The following is a 23,062-nucleotide window of genomic DNA, read 5'->3' as shown; positions in this document are numbered from 1 at the left end:
TTAATTTCCACGAGAAAACCATTTACACAATTAATAAAACAATGAAATAAAGATTAAAAACTGAAATAAATATAATATTAGCACTTGCATCTAGAAAAGAAAAATTACAAATTCATAACTTAACTGCTATAACACGTCTTTCGTGACTGCAAATAAGAATTGATTTTGCTTGAAATAAACTTAAGCGTTTTCCTTTTTGAAAAGAAAATGGTCATCACGTGATATAGCTCGCTACTTGGACAAGCATGTTCTTTTATAAGTAATAACGTGTGGACGGGGGGGGGTAAGAGAACAGCATTTTCAGATCTATTTATGCTATATTTCAAATGAACTTGCCGGATAGAATTGGCACATTTTTCCACGAGAAACCCATTTACACAATTAATGAAATAAAGATAAAGATTAAAAACTGAAATATATTAACACTTGCATCTAGAAAAGAAATCTTACAAATATTATATTTGATCTCAAAATTATGTATCTGAGTTATACAGGATTTGGAATCCAAATGGTAGGAACCCACATATTCAACAGACAAAGACTCTGAGAAGAAAAAGGGAGCCTTCATCCATCAAAATTGCTGACAAATTGATTAGGTTTCTACCACATGGATTCTACTCCAAATTGATAAAACCTGGATATACCCAACAATCACTGTAATCTCTATTTTTTAAAATAAATATTAAAAATTTAAGAAAGCTAAAAACATTTTATTTTATTTAAAAATAAATTACTTACCATAAAGATATGTACAAGCAAACTTTCAGACTAAAGTTCTTGTCAAGTTATTATTTTAATCATTTTTTTTTATATTGTTGGAAATGAAAATATACATTTGACATTGAAAAACATTTTGGCATGACCAATTTCATTGTACCATTACTTTCTTCTTTGTTGCATCATAAAATCTGGAGAATTTGAATTCATCAGAATTGAAGAACCAGATGAATGAGGAAGTGCTGTACTCAATGGTTTCTTTCTTTGTAAATGTTTTTCATTAAAATCAATAAGAAATTCCATTTCTGGAAAATCATAATTAAAATTGCTTCTGTTTCATTTCAGATTAATAATTTTTTTTGTTATAAATTTTTTTTATCTGAATAAATTAACATCAATTTACTTTCATAATGTCTTATCAACACATTCAAATCATAATTGAAGTATATTTATATCAATTGGAAATTTTAATCATTAAAATAGGATTTACCTGTCTTAAAACCTGTCTTAAAAACGACATTTTCCATTAAGTTGTTGAATAACAAAAATTCATACAATTTCTTGTCATAATTTATATATTCTTACTTTATGCTAATATGTATAGATAACTATTTTTTTAATAATATTTAAAACTTTGCATACAAAGTATACCAAAATATTTTACTCTTTTTAAATAAATTTTGGATGTAAAAAAAAAATGATTGTATTTGGTGATCAGCATTTTCATTAATAACCTTTTTTTATTTTTAGGTAGAAAAACCTTGTATTAATCCTAAGAAGAAAAAAGCTAATTCTGGTATCATAATTGTCCAGTCTTGTACGGTAAGTGTGAAATAATGTCAGCTTCTTATACATGATCATATTTTTTGTTTTTGTTTTTTGCTTTTTTTTATTTTTTCTTATAGGAAGATGGCCATTCTAATCGAAAATTAGTTGATCAATATTAACCAAGTCTTTGTAAAGATGTGTACCATCTACCCCCTAGAATTTGATTCACAAAATAAAAACCCCATGATTTTGATTCCTATCCCTTAAGTCTGTTACCTCAACAACATTTAAAATTTAATCTGAAGTGCTACTTAGATCAAATGTCTTTTATCAGAAAAGTTCAAATATTGAATTTTTTTAGAAATTATTGAGAAATGATTCAATTTACAAGGTGTTGTTCAGCATCTGGTAATAAATTAAAAAAAAAACTATGAACACAAGTGAACTAGAGAATATATTATAAGCTTCACTTATTTATAACAAAACACATTAAAACATAAACGTTATGATGATACACAACTTTCAACACAAGTACTATCCTTTTCTTTTTGAGAAAGCAGAAATTCATTCAACAAGAATAAAGTTTTGAAAAAATATTTATTTGATGATGTAAAGAGATAGCTTTTTATAAAAATAAATGATTTTAAAAAATTATTAACACTTTTTTCTATTAATTTTTATCTTCTGTGTGAAATCCAATCAATTAATTAATTTAAGGAAATAGTTTTTTTTTTAAACAAATGTATAAATGAATGAAGCTATCTGTATAAAATCTAGTAGAACTGGAAATATTTACTTATAAAATTTTGTTTAGTTATTTTAATATATAGAAAATTAAGAAAAATTTGAATGGCTTCAGAGATAGAACATAAGTTATGAAAATGTGTTTTTCTTTATAAAGATATAATACAATGTTGCTTTTCTTTTGTCAAATACAAAGCATTTTTAACTATAATTTTATTGTTTTTAACCATGACTTTAAAATAGTATATGATTGCAAGGGTTTATAATAATTGCATATAATTCGGTTTCAATAACATGTACATTTCATATGAGTGCAGCTAGTACTTATATATTTGCATACATTGTTCACCTTAAATTTGAAAACATTAAAATAATGTTTCTTAAGCTAAATTTTAAATTTTATTTTAAAGGATATATTTAATTTTAAATTCTTTTTATTTTTTTAAAACCATTTAAAATATAATTTTTTTTAATTTATAAATCTTATCAAATGTTTATGCATTTGTGAGTTTTATTTGTAGTTGTCACGACCTAAGAGTGAACAACCAAAGTTTTTTTTGCATTTAAAAGTTCAAGACATTTATGAATAAATGAATTTTTATTTAGATCCAAACAATGGCATTGTAATGCAATAAAGCAATGTTTCTGGCAAATGAGAAGAAAACACTATCATTTTACAGGAGCAGTAGAATGATCTCAGTATTTTACCAGCGACCTTGGCAATGGATTTAATGTATGTGTTCCATTTTAGATCAGGAGTAAAGGTCAGACCCAGGAGCTTGTCAAAACATAGAGCTTCTCCAAGACGAGAGCCATTCATTTCAATTGATGCAAAATGGAGGTCAGAGCATTGATGATGGAAAGATAGAAGCTTGGTTTTAGATGCATTAAAATTAACCAGCCACCTCTTTCCCCATATTCCAAAAAATATGCTCAAGATCAGAGGAGAGAGAATTAGAGAACTTGGTCATTTACGGCCTTTAAAGTGTTGCCATAGATGGTAGTGTCGTCAGCATAAGTGAAGAGACTCCAGCATTTATACTGTGAGCTTCTGATTTCTGCCCATTAACCACTACTTTTATAAACCTTTTAGAGAGAAATTATTTAATAATTGAGAGGATATTTCCAGCCATACCATAGTTGGAGATCTTGTGGAGTAGACCTTTATGCTATACCCTATCAAAGGCCTTTGATAGGGTCGTCATCATCATCATAACCCTAATAAAGGCCTTTGATATGTCAAAAGCAGTTGCCCTAGAAACGAAGCCTCCATTGAGAGATTGCTAATCTTATGAGATATAACTCTTAGTACATGTGTAGATCTAGCAGAGCAGAAACCATATTACAAGTCACTGAGGAGGTTATTTTTGCTGAAGTAGTTGACTACTTCTGCTGTAGAAGGTATCTCGCTCACAATACAATTCTCTACCAGTATAAAAATTAGATATGTCCTAAAATGGAGTACTGTTGCCATATCTAAGCAAGAGCTGCCCAGAGCACCATATCCTGTCTTGACAGAGTTCAAAATCGGCTTGGAAACTTAGCAGGTGATGCTCTTCTTTCCTGCAACCTCTTTCCCACAAGAGATCTTGCAAGCCTGTTTCTGCCCTATTATTATTTTCATGGCAAGTGCTAATCTGAGCTTCAATTTATGATTCCCTCTTGCTAAACTTTCACAAAAAAACACTTGTCTAGATACAACCATTATCAACAATTTTCCTCGCTCTATCTGTGCCTAAATCTAAACGTAAATTCTATCAAAAAAGCTTTTTCCTAGAACTACTTGTGAAACTCTGTTCTGCTGGCCTGCTTTCCAGCTGATTAAAATATGGTCGTCTTCAAGTTCAATGTAAACAAGTCCCTTTTATATTATACCCAATTTTCAATTAATAGCACATAACTTAAATTTTTTAAATCGCATTTATACAAATTATTAATGCCTCCAAACACATGGAAACTCTCCATGTTATTTCTGTTGTCGATGTGATATGAATTCCTTTGTTCTTAATACATTTCTCTCCTTTTGTTTTCCAATTCCATTTGTACAGGTTACACTAATTCCATCTTTTCTGAATTATGTCATGGGAGGAATGCAGATAAACTTTACAGTAAGTGCTTCAAATTATCTTTAATGCATTATATCTCTGGTTAAATATCTATATGTAGAAATAGCTATTTATTTGCATGTATCACAAATAGAGGTCATTCAGAATATATTCAAGTGACCTAATGCAGCAGCAGCTGACTGAAATATTAGTAATATTTGTTAGCAAGACGTTTTTTTTTTTTATTTCAGGTGTTTTAAAAAGTTGTTGGGAAGCAAAAAAATATGTCAACATTTTTGAAGGTTTGATCACACTATATATAAATATATGAATATAATTCTGATTAACCGTTCTAACAAATAAAACAATGAATTGTTGCCCTGTTATTGAGAAAACATAAGTCTTTGATCTTTTTTGCTGATGACATTGACAAATTCTTGTTTTATTAAAAGATGACATACTGTGCATTCATGCAGTATGGATTCTTTTTACCTGGGGTGGGGGGTAATTTACAATATAACAATTGAATGGAATTGCTGAAATACATTATGGTGGAATTTAATTCCATGATGAAATAGATGTGGTGGAGCACTCTATCTTGTTTGCTGGGTTTGTGTACATGTTTGTTTGGGAAATGCTTTCTTTGTAATTTGTAATGTCAAACGTGGATTGCAACCACCAGAAACAAGTTGATCTGAAAATAATCAGAAAGATGCCTTTTCACACAAATTGCTTATTTGCTATCTTTGATTCCTAAAAACATGTTTAAACAGGTTTAAACATGTTTAATAATAAAATGAAAACAATCAACAGGTATTTATTATGTTGTTGAGATTACAAATGGTACTCATTTTCTTAAGTCTAATAAGAGATGTGGAAAATGTAAGTCCCATTGACACAGTCTCAGAAGAAATTAAGAGCCTCAAGTACTCACCTTGTCTGGAAAGGCAATTTGATCTGATGGTGAGCTTCAGAAAAAAACCCTCCTCAAGGATTTAACTCAGATTGCTTCCCTCACCCCCACAATGCAGGTGATAACTAGGAATAATATAACACTTCTACATGATCACATCTGATGGAAAAAAAATAATCTATGCCCATCGATTATTTTTTTTTATCCTACTACCATTTATCAAGGCTAAAACACTATAGGATAAAAGGTTATTGAGATTCACAGTTTAATGATGATGAATATGATGAGAGGATTAAAAATAAAAACAACAGCTGACCTACAAAATAGCAATTCTTCCTCTTTTGCTAAAAACTTTGCTCATGGAATGTGAGGACTAAAAGACAAAATTGGGAAGAGCAAGAGTTATGATTCCACTTTCTACTCTTCATATACATATTTAACTTGAAGATTCCAAACTTTAAAAAGATTCACCAGCAAAATGTTGGAGGTTACTTCATCTGAAATGTGAAACTATTAAACAAGAATATTAATCTAATTGAAATAATACAAAAATAATATTGATTTCAAAAATGTTTCCGTCTTCTTCCCTCCTTCCATAGGTTGGCATTGATTTTACTGGTTCCAATGGCGATCCTACTGATCCTCAATCTCTTCATTACATCAGCTCAAATGAACCAAATAATTATATGCAAGCCATTCAAGCAGTCGGTAGAGTTTGCGAAGATTATGATACGTAAGTAATGGGGTCTTTATTTTTTCTTGCTGCCTCTTTTCCTTGAAAAAAAAATGTTGACAATCTCAAGTTAACTTCTTCTCTTCACTTTACATTATTTCTCCTTCGTCCAAGGTTCTGACGTTGTTGATAATTTGCAAACTCTTGAATTCTCTCAGTTTTGCTTCCAAGATTTCTTGATTGATCAACCTTCCTACAATCTAAGAAATCCATACTTCTGTGGCGGTTTATTCAAGAGGATGTACACTCATGTAAGGAGTGTATTAATTTGTCCTTAGTATAACCTTTCTGCTGGCAAACAGACTGGATAAGAGCTCAATTTTTATTGCCATACAACTAGATGTAGAGAAAGATTGCTGATGATGCTATCCGAGGCAACAAAGAAAAAAGGTTGAGTTTTGATCTTTGTTTAAAACACTTGTCTGTCTGGTCACAGTGAAGAGTTGTGATACAGCAAAGTAGACATGTCTGTGGATGACCTATGTATATATTGTGTGTATTTAACAGTAATTATAAGAATAAATAATGAACAATCAGAAATGCAACATGTATTTCTTGCATGGCCAAAGCTAGATTACGGTTGTTAATATAGACTTTTACCTGCAAGTTCATGTTCTATTCAAAAGTGTGCACTGATGATGTCTTTGTGAAATACATAAATCACAACTTGTTCCCTCTTATCGTCAACAGAAATGAATCTCCTGTGTTTAGAGGAAGAATTTATAGTTTTAGATATGAGAATTTAAACATGAAAGTTTTATATTAATAACATTATTTCTCGTTTTTCTGTTTGTCTTCTGACTACGTGACACAGTTTTTATTTATTACAAATCGATTATTTATTGAGATAAAAATTACAATAGTGTAAAGTACTGAAACCTTTTCATGTGAAACGAGGCACATTAATTTTCTCTTCATATCATATATCATTTTTCTAGTATCCCTACCAAAATACAGTCCACACAAGTATAATAACTTTGTATTATTATATATAGTACATATCAAAATAGAGGTGAAAGAAGAAAAAGAAACACGAATAAACCTAGAACCCCATCCACCAACGTAGACCCCTACTACCAGGTCTCCTTCTCCAACATCAGGGGTCTACGTTCCAACCTTCCAGAGGTTGAAACACGATTACAGGAGTCGAAACCGGACATATTCTTTCTAAGTGAAACTGGCATAGGGCCAACCATTTCTCTAGACGAATTCATAATTAAAGGATACTCCAACTTAACATCTAAATCTGACCCTCAAGATCGTCATGGGCATGGAATATGTGTCTACATCAAAGATGGCTTTCCATGTGGTAGGGATATCTCCAGAGAAGACCCTAATTTACCTTATATGTGCTTCCAGGTTGCACTAGCTTACACCACTGCATTTATATTTGCCCTCTATCGCCCCCCACAACAGTGGGGTTAATATCTTTAAGAGCATATCTGAGAAAATTGACCACATCCTGTCTGCTCATCCTTCGGCTAACATTCACATTTGCAGTGACTTCAGTGTTCATAATGTGGAATGGCTGACCCACTCAAATAAAACCGATGACGAGGGGAGGTTTTGTAATGATTTTGCCATTGCATATTACCTCACTCAGATTGTTCACGAACCCACCCGTGTGCCCGATACACCCGGTCAATATGCAAGCCTTCTAGACCTTTTCCTCACAACTTCCCCAGAGCTGTGTTCATGTTCCGTTCTATCTCCTCTGGGATCCTCTGACCACTCTGTTGTAGCAGTTAAGATAAAAATGAAATGTAATAAGTCTTCAGATGTACCTCTCCACTGTACTGTATATTGATACTCTATGGCTGACTGGGATAGCTTCCGTACATTCATATCTGACCTACCTCTGCATTCCATGTTTAAAAAGGATGTGTCCTCTATAGTATCAGACCTGACCGAATGGTTAATTGTAGGCATAGACCGATTCATACCATCAAAAAAATTCCAACAAAAACCTAACAGCCAGCCATGGTTCTCTCCTGAATGTGCTGCTGCCATCGCGCACAGAAATCACTTTTTCCATAGCTACCAACATAATAGATGTACTGAGACTAAAGCTGCTTTCAGGACTGCCAGCAACCACTGTAAAAGAGTAATAAAACATGCAAGAGAGCTATATGCTCAGTCTGTTAAATCCAAAATAGCTGAGCAGCGGCTTGGTTCCCACCAGTTCTGGCAAATAGCAAACAGGATCTTGAACAGAAGCGTGCGTTCTATCCCAACTATCATCAATAGACCTGAGGTCATCTCGTCAGCATCAGACAAGGCCAGACTATTTGCCAAGAACTTTGCAGCAAATTCTACCCTATGCGACAATGACCATCAACTCCCCGTATTTCCTCCTATAACAGACAACACGCTCTGCAACATACAAATATCTGTGCGTGAGGTCGCCAAGCTAATCAAGAACCTTGATTCCAGTAAAGCAACTGGCCCTGATGGCATTCCAGTTATAGTGCTGAAAAAGCTCCAACCAGAACTTGCCCCCATACTTACAAAACTGTTTAAGCGTTGCCTTAAGGAGTAGTGCTTTCAAACACCTTGGAAAACCTCATCAGTATGCCCTATATATATAAAGGCCTACTTCACAAGATTTCCAGCTACGGTATTACTGGAAATGTTTTCTCAATCATTAAATCATTTCTCTCTGATAGGTTCATAAGAGTAGTGGTTGATGGGCAGAAATCAGAGGCCCACAGTATTAATGCTGGAGTCCCCCAGGGGTCTATCCTGGACGCAACTCTCTTCCTGATCTACATCAATGATCTCCCAAAACACATACTTAAATCATTCGCTGACATCTATGCTGATGATACGACCATCTGTAGCAACACATCAAAGGCCGTAAATGACAAAGTTCTCTCTAATTCTCTCTCCTCTGGTCTTGAGCGCGTGGTACAATGGGGGAAGAGGTGGCTGGTCACTTTTAATGCATCCAAAACCAAGCTTCTATCTTTACATCATCAACGCTCTGATCTCCCATCTGGCATCAATTGAAATGGATGGCTCTCGTCTTGGGGAGGCTCCATTTTTTGACAAGCTTCTGGGTTTGACCTTTACTCCTGATCTGAAATGGAACACGTACATCAAATCTGTTGCCAGGGACGCTGGGAAAATGGTGGGATCCTTCTACTGCTCCAGAAGATATCTCACTACGGAAACAGTTCTCTATCTGTATAAAAGCCAAGTATGTCCAAGGATGGAGTACTGCTGCCAGATCTGGGCAGGAGCTGCTAAAAACAGCCTATCCTGCCTTGACAGAGTACAAAATAGACCGTGGCTTAGTGGGGGATGTCCTTTTCTCTTCCCTGCAACCTCTCTCCCACAGAAGAGACGTTGCGAGCCTGTGTTTGTTTTATCGTTATTTCCATGGCAGGTGCTTGTCTTAGCTCCAATCCCTTGTCCCCCCTCGCCAATCTTTCACGAGAAACACCCGTCTGGCTGAAACTACTGTCAATAATTTTCCCCACTCTTTATCTGTGCCTAAATCCAAACATAGATTCCATGAGCAAAGCTTCTTTCTTAGAACTGCACGCCAGTGGAACTCTCTGCCGCTTGCCTGTTTCCCACCTGACTACAACTTGGACGTCTTCAAGTCCAACATAAACAAACTCCTGACAAACCGCCCCCTTAAGTAAGACACTCTTATCAAAACCCCCAATACTAATGATTACTACAATACTATCTCACTGATTACTGTACACGCAATAACCCTTATCCCTGAGTGGCCTTCGGGCCTTGATAAGTGGTGACCCCCATGTTTAAAAAAAAAAAAAAAAAGAAAGAAAGAGGCTGTTAAAAATTATATAGCTTGAACCACCTTACAGGGTGGGGGGGGGGGGTAGATGAAAAACTAACAACCGTGAAATTAGCATTGGCAAAAAATAATAAAGATTTTAATTTTTTACTTTTTTTTTTTCAGAGATAAATTTTTCCCAGCTTTAGGTTTCGGGGCAAAAATCCCACCCAACATGGAAGTATCCCATGAATTTGCTGTGAACTTCAACTTCCAGAATCCATTTTGTGCAGGTAATATTTACATTTTTAGAAAATAGTTTTCCATGAATCCATTTTGCTTTCTATATCCTTTGAATAAATTCCAGGATTAACCAATCAAAATAATAAAAATATTTAAATGTTTTTGATATCCAAAACTGCAAAAAATATTGTAATTTTTTTTGCTTTTACTTGTTAGATAATAGACTTAAGTTTATTTGTGTTTGATCTCACCTCAAATGATTATGCCAGATAAAAGGGTTATTAAATTATGAACATGATCCACATAATTGAACAATTTAAAAAAAAACTTCAACAGACACAAAAAAATGGTTTTAGTTGATTTTTTTTTTTAATATTCAACTATCTATATCCCATTGGTCAGTAGCATTTTTTTTACTTTGATTTCATCTAAAAATTTATTAAAATCTATAAAAAAAAATTTTTTAAACTCCTCTTCACCTCCAACAAGACACATTGCCACATCGGCATAAGAGGGATACTACTTGGAACCATGTCTACAAGGATACTATGTAGAGAGTTGAGTAGTGAGATGTCAGTTCACATTACATTTGAACTTCTGCATGTCAGTACAGTCAGGGAAGCAGGAGATCAAAAAGGAATTCTAAAACTCAAGGAAAAAAATGATTAGAGTAGAACGATTACTAGCACATAGGGATCTCTACAATATTTATGTTGAAGTGGTGCAAGTGCTATGGCTTTGTCAGAGCATATTCTATTAAAATACTTGTGAAACAGGGATGTAACATTGTGGTGATGGGACAGGGGGTGTAGTTTGGTTGATAGTGTAAGACCCATTATGTTGGAGATTCTTTTATGGTCCCTGTCAAAGACGGAAAAACTAGTAGATGCCTCAGCCCAGACATTATGGGGTGGGGGGGGGGGTCATGAAAAGATGCTTCTTTTCCACTAGAAAGTTTTATCAAAAGGTAAGTTATAGATTTTAAAAGTCTAATGATAGAATAGCACCTAGTAATTTCAAATAGGGATACAAATTTTTAGATTATCCCATAAAAAATATCCCTTGACCTAAATTTTCTGAGGACAGAAATTTAAATACACCAGAATCATTTTTTTTTAATAAGTCATACTATAGGTTTACAAAATAGTACTTGATGCTCTTTTGTTAAACATTCGATATTTTAAGGTAAGGATTAAGAGTAAGTGGAGTGGTCTTGGGAAAGGAATATCACCCTCCTTTAGTTAATAAAATGGGAGACTTTGGGTTGCCTTTGACTATGGTTGACCACTTTACATTTTTTTTACAATTCCATAATGCTAGGTTCAAATTTTGTTGTGATTATTGCATCACTTTTACTCGGGAAATATGTCTTGTCTATCCTATTATTTAATCCATAGATAAAGGAAAGATATATGGATTCATACAGACCTTTCCCAAAAGTATTAGTAAAAGTCAATCTATTGTAAGTGTGCAATTCATCTAGAAGGAAAACTCGTAAATAATATCAATCTTTCTCTGCTTATTCCAGCATATTTTTTTTTTTGTCATCCAGGACTTCTCTCTGCCACTAAACTTAAGCAAGGCTGGTTCAAGAGAGGTTTAGGGTTAGGGATTGTGCTACCCTTGTATTCATTGGAAACTGAAGCTAGAGAAATAGGGTTGTATCGCAAAACAGAAAGGAGGCCTCTGAGTCTGTATAACAATTTATATCGGCAATTATGCCCCCAGTAATACTGACAGAAATGGGTTTCATTTCAATGGAAAATCAAATATCAGCTTCTGCAATTACTCCACAATAAAAACAGTTATTTGCTATAATGATCTGACTAAGTCTTAAATGCTATTTCCTGTAAAACCATAATCACATAAAGCAATTTCAGTAAGTATTAAGATATCCACTTACATTGAAGGGGCGCTAGTGATATGAGTTTGTCAGTTAGCTTCTTTTTAGTTACTTTGTTATTATTATTAAAAACACTTTTGTATTTTTAAAGAACTGAGAAACTTGATTTGATAACTAGAATTTATCTAATGGAATCTTATAATTATTGTTCATGCCGATAATGTTATTCATATGTATGTGTAGTTAAGACTTTCCTTTTCCTCTCTCTCTTTCCTTATGTCCCCCCTCTCTCTCTCTCTCTCTAAAAACAAACCATCAAAATAGCAAACATCATCCTCAGACTTTTAGTAGTATATATTTTTTTTTGTGTTATTATTCTAAAGTTGCTTTTTTTGATTAAGAACGAAAATAAAATCAACTGATTTCAACAAACAATATAGTAATAAATATAATGTAAACAAAATAGTTTTAAAAAAATTATTATGCATTATTTTGACTGAGTTTTGTTTTCTTTGCTTTTTCCTCCTAGGAATACCTGGAATTTTAGAAGCTTATCAAAATTGCATCCGCCAAGTGCAATTGTGGGGCCCAACTAATGTTGCACCCATCATAAAACATGTAGCAAAATTTGCCCAATGTGCTCAGGCTGAAGAACCTACAAAAGGAGCAGCTGTAAGTAAAATGGTTCCTTTATTTTATTAATTTTTATTTATGTAATATTAACAATAAACAGTGGATTAATCAAAATAAGTACTTGTGTTAACAATTAATGTGAAATAATGTGAAATAATTTAAATATACAAGTAATTCATCAAAGTTGAAAACTCCTATATATTTTTTCATAAAGGTCTAGTAACTTACACAGGTATGTGTGAATCTTGTATGCATAAATCAGACACGATTGATTAATATCCCATCTCCACCTTGCAAATGAGTCCATAGTGTCACCTATGTTCATCGATATACATGCAACTGGTGACCACTTGTGAATTTGATATTCCCTAAACCTAATGCTACCAGATCAGACTATCTATTGGCTTCCTGAGACAAAATGCACCTACATTGATGTTCCTTTTTGTTTTTCTATTCTCTTTTGTAAAAGTTAATTATGTTCTGCAAAACCAAAAACAAAAACAACAGCCCCCTTCCTTCCCCGCCTCTTTTTTTTCTTCCCCTACTTCCCAACTGGCCCTGTCAGTGGGGCATTAGAATACACCAACTGCTCCCCCCCCCCCTGCAGAGAGTAAAAGTCTCTCAATGGGGTCACCTGTTGACCGTAGATGGCAACCCGTAATGCCTAAGGATGGGATCTTGGTGGTTGAGCAGATCATGTTCAAGGTCCTATTAGAACATGAAGTGCAACACACCACTTTGGTCTTTACTTGGGTTAAGACGTGTGGTTGGATAGGCCGATCCAATCAATCAGACGAACACAACAAGAAAATACGCTCACGCTTCCCACATTAGGCAATAAACTGATTTAGTAAATGGTGGCTGGAGGGTCAATCAATGAAGAATGGATAAAACACGACTGGAAAACCAACATCTTTTCTAGAAATGAAGCCATTAGAAAGGATGAAGGAAACACGGGTGCTTGAGTCCATCAGCGGGAAGAGTATACTTCTCCTGTATCCTTGTTGTGTTTGGGCGAATGGGTCCCCCCCTCCCAACACTTCCTAAATAGAGCCCCGAGGCGGGTGGAGATGAGGAGAAATGAAAAATTCAAAATATTTAAATGGCAAATAAAAAGCCTCAAAAAAGAAACCATTGTGAAGTTTCAGACAAATCTAGTTCAGATTCAGAAACAGAATCACAAAACCAAAATCTCGTTCAAAATCTTCCTTTTTTCATAATTATTGAAGCAACCGAAGGAGGACCGATAACAAAAGTGTCTTCCTTTAAAATAGAGAAAATTTTTCTCAAGTATCAAACCAAAAATGGTCAAAAAACTAAATAACGGCACACTACTAGACTACTAGTGGAAATAGAAAACCAAAAACATATCACAGAAATGAAGACTTTTTAACAACCAAAAAGTAAAAATCTATCCCCACAAAATGCTGAATACTAGTAAAGGAGTAATCAGGAGTTCAGAACTATCACTGTGTTCCTTGGAAGAAATTAAAATTAACCTAAAAAATCAAAATGTTATCGATGTAATAAGGATCCAAATTAAAAAATATGGTGAAACAATCGATACAAACTGCTATATTCTAACTTTTAATACTCATCAAATTCCAAGTAACATCAAAATAGGATATGAAAAATTAAATATAGAACCGTACATACCAAACCCTCTCAGATGCTACAATTGTCAAAGGTACAGACACATCGAGACTGGTGCACACACTCTGCAGTATGCATGAGGTGTGGAGAAAACGAGACCCACACAGATTGCCAAAAAGAGCCAAAATGTATTAACTGCCAAAAAGGCCATAGTGCAAATTCAAAAGAATGCGACAAATGGAGGAAAGAAAAAGAAATTAAAATAAAATATACAAAAAATATAATCTTCCAAGAAGCTCGTAACCTAGGCTAAAATATGAAATACACAGAAATAACAAAAAAAACATACAGCATACCACCGGACCAAACAAACAACAAAAGCAAACCTATTAAACATCAAATCAGAAGACATCATTAAATTACTCAATGAAGTAAGGGAACTAATGGAAGAATTAAAAAAAACTATAAAACAAATCAACAACGAAAATAAAGATTACAAAATTGAACAAAACTCCCAAACCAAAAAAACAGAACCAAAAAACCAAAAAACTCAAATTAAATCAAACAAAGAAAAATAAAAAAACTCACCAAACGGAAACAACTCTCATAAACAAACCAAACAAAACATCACCATCATCACTCAATAAAACGAAAACTAAAGGAAAAACAATTAACAAACCAAGATCTAGATCCCAATCAACCTCAAGGGGAGGAAACAAAATAGGAACACTGGAGAAGATGGAGGTAGAAGATAAAACACTCCCAGACAAATAAAAAAGCCGACAGAAACAACAAAACACACCGAAGAATAATAACACAAAACTTAAAACCAACCATGGGGAAAAAAATAATCCAATGGAACAGTCGTGGTTTGAAAGCAAATATGAATCAAACTACTATTAATAACACAGAAACAATCTACAATAATCTGCCTTCAATAAACCTTTCTGAAACATGACAGCATCAACATTAAGAACTTCCAATCCTTCAACTACACCCATAATTCCGGAGGCAGAGCCGAGGGGGGGGGTCAATTCTGATCTGAAACAACAGACCCCACAGTAAAGTAAATATCACTACAAATATCAAGGCCACTATGCACAAAACTATAACAGTATGCTCTACATATATCCCACCAAACGAAGATATAGACAAAGACGAATTGAAAAAACTAATCGCTCAACTGCCCGAACCCTTTATCCTGTTAGGTGACTTTAATAGCTATAATATACTATAGGGGTGTAAGGACATTAACAAAAAAAGGTAGAACAATATAAGAAATCATTGACGAAAACAATATATGCTTACTTAACAACGGTTCACCCACATACATCAGTCCAGCTAATGGAAATTACTCTGCCATTGATATAAGTATGTGTGATCCCAAAATATATTTGGATTTCAATTAGAGTGTGTATGATGACACCTGTGGCAACAACCACTTCCCAATTCTAATCGAAACCCCTGAACCCAGTAATCAAAAACATCCACAATGGAACCTAAACAAAGCCAACTGGCAAATATTCAAAGAAAAATGCAAAACTAGATTGAACCGCATCGAAACTATCCATGACACAGTAGAATCTTTTACCAAAACATTGATAGAAATAGCAAATGAGTGCATCCCAAAAACCTCAACAACCAAAAAACACAACAGACCCTGGTTCAACACTAAATGTCAACAAGCTATCAAGTTATGGAAAGCTGCCCTAAAAAAATTCCAGAAACAACCTACTACTCCAAATCTTAAAGAATACAAGCAAAACAGAGCTAAAGCCCATAGAGTTATAAGAACAGAAAAAAAGAATGCTGGCCAAATTACGTCAGCAAACTTAATTCCTCCACTGAACCAAGTGTAATATGGGAAATGATCTGAAAAATTGCAGGTAAACAACAATCCATACCAATCAAACACCTCGTCATAAATAACTTTAGCACAACTGATAAAAAAATATAGCAAATTTACTAACTGAAACTTTTTCACAAAATTCTTCTAACCAAAACTACAGTACAAAATTTACAACAATCAAACAAAATGCAGAGAAATATAAATTCAACTTCAAATCAAAAAACCTTGAAAACTATAATAAACTCCTTTCACTAACTGAACTAGAAGATGCCATCGAAAGATCCCATAACACTGCTGTAGGACCAGATGAAATTCACTACGAATTCCTGAGACAACTATCTACTGAAACACTAAAACTCCTATTAAACATCTTTAACAAAATATGGATAGAAGGCGAATTCCCAGATATATGGAGATTAACCACAATAATAGCAATCCTCAAACCAGGAAAAGAAAACTCAAACCAGCAAAACTATAAACCAATTTCACTAACCAGTTGTTTGTGTAAAATAATGGAGAGAATAGTCAACGACAAACTAGTGTGGTACTTAGAATCCAACAACATTATCTCTAACCTACAGTGCGGCTTCCATAACAAAAGAAGTACAATCGATCACCTGATTCGCCTAGAAACAGCAGTAAGATAAGCATTTATTAGGAACGAACACCTCTCGGCAATCTTTAACTTTACCTGGAAATTTGGAATAATGCGACATCTTAACGACCTCAATCTAAAAGGCAGACAACCACAATTTATAAAGGGTGTTTTATCAGATCGCAAATTTAAAGTCCGCATTGGATCAACCTATTCAGATACCAACATCCAAGAAGAGGGAGTCCCACAAGGGAGTATTCTATCTAACCTTGTTTAGCGTTAAAATAAACAACATAACAAAGTGCTTAATTCCCAGTGTTGACAGATCTTTATATGTGGATGACCTCCTGATATATTGCAAGTTAAAATATATACATACCATAGAACACAAGCTCTAACAATGCCTAAATAGATTAAAAACGTGGTCAATAGAAAATGATTTAAATTCTCTGAAACAAAAACCAAATGTGTACACTTCTGCCAAATGATGAAACTCCATAACGACCCTTGTTTGAAACTTGAAAATACAGAAATTCCCATTGTAGACGAATATAAATTCCTAGGTTTGACATTTGATAAAAAACTGACATTCATCCTGAAGAACCTGAAAACAAACTGCAATAAAAGACTGCAGCTGCTGCGCATTATAGCCCACACAGAATGGGATGCAGATCAAAAAACCCTTCTGAAATTATACAGATCATTGATCAGGTAAAAACTTGACTATGGATGTTTCATTTATTGGTTGGCCAGAAAAACTTAGACACTAGACCCGATCTACCACGGAGGGCTGAGACCGGTACTGGAAGCCTTCAGAACGTTCCCAGTGGAAAGTCTACACGCAGAGGCCAATGAGATACCAGCAGATATAAGGAGCCATAAATTAGCTACCCAATACTATACTAAACTAAAATCATGTCCAAACAACCCTGCATGCAATGACACATTCCATCCAAGACACAGTGAACTATACGAAGCAAAAGAAAAAGCTATAAAACCCTTCAGCCTATGAATGAAAACGATATTACAAGAATCAGAGATAACCAAAAATATCCATGATCATATACTGTCTGAAATCCCACCTTGGATACTCAAAAAACCCAAAATAATCTTCGAACTAAGTAAACTCCCCAAAGCAAAAATCCACCCTAACACCTACCAGAAAAAATTCCACAACATACTTCTAGATTACCCCGATCATCTGCACATCTACACAGATGGCTCTAAGGACCACAACAGGACAGCATGTGCACCTATTTTGAATGGAACAACTCACCAGAAGGCATTACCAACTAAAAGCTCCATTTTCACTGCAGAAGTTTGTGCTATTGACCTTGCTCTCAACATTCTGACAAAAAACAAACACAAGAAGTTTATAATTTTCTCAGATTCGCTCTCTGTTCTATCCTCATTGACAATATAAAGCTCAAGAACCCACTAATCACCAAACTATTGAATAGACTAAACTCGATGACTACCCACAAAGAGGTAATCATGTGCTGGATTCCAAGCCATATCAGAAAGGAACGAAAGAGCAGACTTAAGAGGCAAATCAGCTTTAAACCGAAACCCTGAATCCATCAATATTCCTTACACAGACTTAAAATAGAAAATCAATAAACTGTTTTATGCAAAATCGCAACAGCGCTGGAATAATAACACAAACAGCAAGCTCTTCCAGATTAAACTCACCTTAGGAGAATGGGGACCATTGCCACAAAAATCAAGAAAAAAACAAGTGGTTATAGTCAGAGCACACATTGGCCACACAAACCTTACTCACTCCTACATACTCGGGCAAGGGCAACCACCACAATGCCTAACATGCCAGAAGACCTACACAATAAAACATATCTTTGTGGAATGTGGAGCCTATGCTACCGCAAGAAATCGCTACCTAAAAACCAACAATATGAAAGACATTTTTAAAAACACCTGCACAGACAACATTCTCTCATTTCTGAGAGAGATACAACTATACCAAAAAATATAACATCAAGGCCTTACCAAAAAAAAAAAAAAAAAAGAACCTTCAACTAAAACAGATAAAACTTGTTCCCCCCCAAAAAAAGTACTAAGCAAACAAACACTATGGAAAAAATGAACCAAAACAATCGTCAGTATTAAATGACCCAATGAAAGTCGATATACTGGTTAAATAAACAAACCAACCAACCAACCTATTCCCTAAACAGTTCTTCATTTAGAGGAAGCTGGTTTAACCTGCCTATGGCGAATATCACTGGCTATGTTAATCAGCTACCTTCATGAAATATCCATTATTAAAAAGGATATATTCATGAAATATCCATTATTAAAAAGGATATATTCATGAAATATCCATTATTAAAAAGGATATATTCATGAAATATCCATTATTAAAAAGGATATATTCATGAAATATCCATTATTAAAAAGGATATATTCATGAAATATCCATTATTAAAAAGGATATATTCATGAAATATCCATTATTAAAAAGGATATATTCATGAAATATCCATTATTAAAAAGGATATATTCATGAAATATCCATTATTAAAAAGGATATATTCATGAAATATCCATTATTAAAAAGGATATATTCATGAAATATCTATGATAAAAAAGGATATATTCATGAAATATCCATTATTAAAAAGGATTCCAGATGCATTCAAGCTATGATCTTTTATTGGCACTTTCTCTTTTACAAAAATGATTTTCAAATATCTCCTAAAAATGAATTTGTCTCCTAATAGTCCAGTTAAAATGTGACTGAACCTCAAACAAATTGCTAACAAACTTGCATATTGGGCATGTTTCAGATAAAAAAAAGTTTACCACCAGTAATCTTTCTGAAAAAGGTCAACAGCTACCATCTTTAAAATCCAATTTAACAATATTAAAATTTTGAGACAGAAAATTCCTGACAAGTATGTTCATTATTCCTGGCACCTACTGACAAAAATAAACGTTTTTCCTGACAAAAAACCTTTATTAAATTAGAAATAAAAAATATTTTTTGCCTGAAAACCCACACAGCTTGACATTTTCTTGATGTTTTAAATTATAATGAAAGATAACTGTATGCTTAATAATAAACTAACACCAGAAAATGACTAGCCCTTGCTATTGTTTTCATGCTTTTTTTTGTCTTTCTTATACAAATATGAATATAAATCATACTAAAACAGACTAAGTAGCCTTTTTCAAAGCAACAATTTTCGCATTAATTCCTGACATTTCATAAAAACTAGGTGAAAAATAAGTACATTTTACAATAAAGGAATTATCAGTTGGTCGAACGTTCGGCCAAGGTTCTTGCATAATCGCCATAGAACAAGTTCATGAATGGACCAAAAACATTTCTTGTCAAAGGTAACTTTACCATCATCATCAAGATCTGGCTGTGATGAGTTGGTGTAGTGGAGAGGTTTTCAATTACCACACAAGTTTGAACAGTGAATGCCATGTTTCCTGCAACTGCATCTTGATATAGTAAACCTTGAAGTACAATTACACCTAATTATAGCCAACAAATTCACAGGACCAGGTGGCAAGTCGGCCTTAATTAGTTGTAATTTATCATCTGAGTTTCCATCCTCACTCATCAGGTTTTAGCTGATTTCTACCTTTCCATTCCTGAATTTGGAAGTAAACTTGAAGGCTGTTCAAATTTTGTGGCTGCTTTGGCACCAATAAAAATAAAAAGAATAATAAATTCTTTTTATTTTTATTGGTGCCAATGATTTGGCCTCAACATAATTTGAGCTTTTTGCAACCTTTTTCTTAGAGCGGCTCAGTTGGAGATGATTGATTTTTTTTTTTTCATCATTACCATTGTACAGTCACACTAAAGCCTTCTCCCCAGCTTCAATAACATCTTCTGCACTGCTATACTTTCCAAACACTTCTGCCAGTTTGAGAAAGTTTCTATTGCTCATCACCTTTCGAAGAGATGCTGCCTTCCCAATTCCATGGACACTAGATGTAGAATCACAACCCAGTAGTGCTGGAATGAAAAGAATGTTGGAACAGACCACATCTCTCAAAGATTTTCTCATCTCTTTGATGTGCCAGACTTTCACATTTTTTGCACTAGTTTTTGGTTGTGGCGTGAAGATGTTGTGCCCATCATCTCTAATGGCATGATAACATAGAAGGACCAATAGGTCAGTGTCATCTGCTATCAAAATGGTTTCTTCTGTCTGCCAGTTCTAGAGCAGTCTTCACAATCAATACATCAGTGTCTCCAGATGCATGGACTACTTTACAACCTGCTTCCACCAACCTCTTTCACAGCAAGTTGATGAACAATTGCTTGTTTTGTTAATAAGCAAGGAAAAATCTTTTTAATTTGAACATCATTAAAGAGGTCAGTGACACATTAACACCAACAGAGCCTTCTACTTGGCATCAGTGAGTCACATTTTTAATGGATGGACTACTTTCATAACAAAGGCAATACATGCTTTACTATATCTCGTTATGACATATCTGTGGTATTAGGCACAGATCTCATCAAATGTGTGACCTTTTTGCCATGGGAGGTGTTGAAGTAGTGCGCCACCATCTATGAGATACTGTAAGACTTTCCTACTATTTGTCAGAGGAGTATCATTAAACAAGAAAAAAAAACAGCATGATAATGAAATCATGGGTTCATTTTGAATATGAATTTTGGTCATGCTCTGCCAAGGTAAACAATGTTTTGGCACTTTTTATTCTGGTAATCTATTAAAGTTTGTCCGTCTTTAAATTATAAAATGAGGAAAAAACTACTACAAAAACAAATCCATCACCTTGATAATCATGTTGAACACGTTTATGATCTTGATAATCATGTTGAACAAGTTTATGATCTTGATAATCATGTTGAACAAGTTTATGATCTTGATAATCATGTTGAACAAGTTTATGATCTTGATAATCATGTTGAACAAGTTTATGATCTTGATAATCATGTTGAACAAGTTTATGATCTTGATAATCATGTTGAACAAGTTTATGATCTTGATAATCATGTTGAACAAGTTTATGATCTTGATAATCATGTTGAACAAGTTTATGATCTTGATAATCATGTTGAACAAGTTTATGATCTTGATAATCATGTTGAACAAGTTTATGATCTTGATAATCATGTTGAACAAGTTTATGATCTTGATAATCATGTTGAACAAGTTTATGATCTTGATAATCATGTTGAACAAGTTTATGATCTTGATAATCATGTTGAACAAGTTTATGATCTTGATAATCATGTTGAACAAGTTTATGATCTTGATAATCATGTTGAACAAGTTTATGATCTTGATAATCATGTTGAACAAGTTTATGATCTTGATAATAATGTTGAACAAGTTTATGATCTTGATAATCATGTTGAACAAGTTTATGATCTTGATAATCATGTTGAACAAGTTTATGATCTTGATAATCATGTTGAACAAGTTTATGATCTTGATAATCATGTTGAACAAGTTTATGATCTTGATAATCATGTTGAACAAGTTTATGATCTTGATAATCATGTTGAACAAGTTTATGATCTTGATAATCATGTTGAACAAGTTTATGATCTTGATAATCATGTTGAACAAGTTTATGATCTTGATAATCATGTTGAACAAGTTTATGATCTTGATAATCATGTTGAACAAGTTTATGATCTTGATAATCATGTTGAACAAGTTTATGATCTTGATAATCATGTTGAACAAGTTTATGATCTTGATAATCATGTTGAACAAGTTTATGATCTTGATAATCATGTTGAACAAGTTTATGATCTTGATAATCATGTTGAACAAGTTTATGATCTTGATAATAATGTTGAACAAGTTTATGATCTTGATAATCATGTTGAACAAGTTTATGATCTTGATAATCATGTTGAACAAGTTTATGATCTTGATAATCATGTTGATAGGCTTAAAAGTGCACATAAGGAGAAGATCACATGATTTACAAGTAACCCCCCCCCCTCTCTCTCCTCCTCTTTCTCCTTTGTAAAAGCAACAAATTTCAAGATCAGTTTTGATGTTTATGAGATTGAAAACAAATAAAGAAAATAAGAGCTTATTAAACTTTGGAAATCAGTTTGCACAATCCCTTGTCATTTAATTTTTTGTTATTTAATCCTTTGTCATTTAATCCTTTCTCATTCAATCCTTTGTTATTTAATCCTTTGTCACTTATGCAGAAATGATGAATTCTTTCCATTTTTTTCTGCTGTTTTACTTGCATTCTGTTGGACATGAGAATCCTTATCGTGCGGCGATTGCTTCAAGCCAGTGGAACAAAGTAGTGTAGAAATGACATGAGTGGTGGAAGATTCCCACAAGAATGAATCAAAGTGATAGACACAGTGATCAGTATAGATGGCAAGTTTCTGCTCTTGTGTTATCCATATTACTTGGGATACAATCTGCACTTGGTGTGAAATTAAAGTGATAATTGGAATATGATTTATTAGTTGCTGATAGTAGAGAATGTGCTGTGACTTATTTTGAATGAATGTGTCTTATTTTCTCTGTCGATTATGAAGGTTAGATGAGATGTACTCTTCTTTTATATATATGGATTTAGACAAGCCTGTTCCACAGCAGACATCCTAACTGTGATCTCTGAACGTATATACCATTCACTGGACA

The 23,062-nt window shown here is 33.7% G+C and overlaps 1 protein-coding gene across 2 annotated transcripts in view; it reads left to right on the top strand.

Annotated features, from left to right (window-relative positions):
* LOC145277815 (copine-3-like) overlaps nucleotides 1-23,062 on the top strand; it is a 58,157-nt gene that overhangs the window by 28,235 nt on the left and 6,860 nt on the right. For both annotated transcript variants that reach the window (XM_080129703.1, XM_080129702.1), the window contains exons 9-13: nucleotides 1,468-1,539; nucleotides 4,278-4,337; nucleotides 5,787-5,920; nucleotides 9,855-9,961; nucleotides 12,284-12,426. In XM_080129703.1, the coding sequence (XP_079985829.1) occupies nucleotides 1,468-1,539; nucleotides 4,278-4,337; nucleotides 5,787-5,920; nucleotides 9,855-9,961; nucleotides 12,284-12,426 (516 nt within the window). The remainder of the gene's footprint in view (nucleotides 1-1,467; nucleotides 1,540-4,277; nucleotides 4,338-5,786; nucleotides 5,921-9,854; nucleotides 9,962-12,283; nucleotides 12,427-23,062) is intronic.

The sequence above is a fragment of the Euprymna scolopes genome, chromosome 6 (genome assembly GCF_053919585.1).
Source record: "Euprymna scolopes isolate OS-2025 chromosome 6, ASM5391958v1, whole genome shotgun sequence".
In the NCBI taxonomy this organism is placed as follows: Eukaryota; Metazoa; Mollusca; class Cephalopoda; order Sepiida; family Sepiolidae; genus Euprymna; species Euprymna scolopes.
Note: the sequence above shows the minus strand (reverse complement) of the source record. Positions and strands in the feature narration are given on the sequence as shown.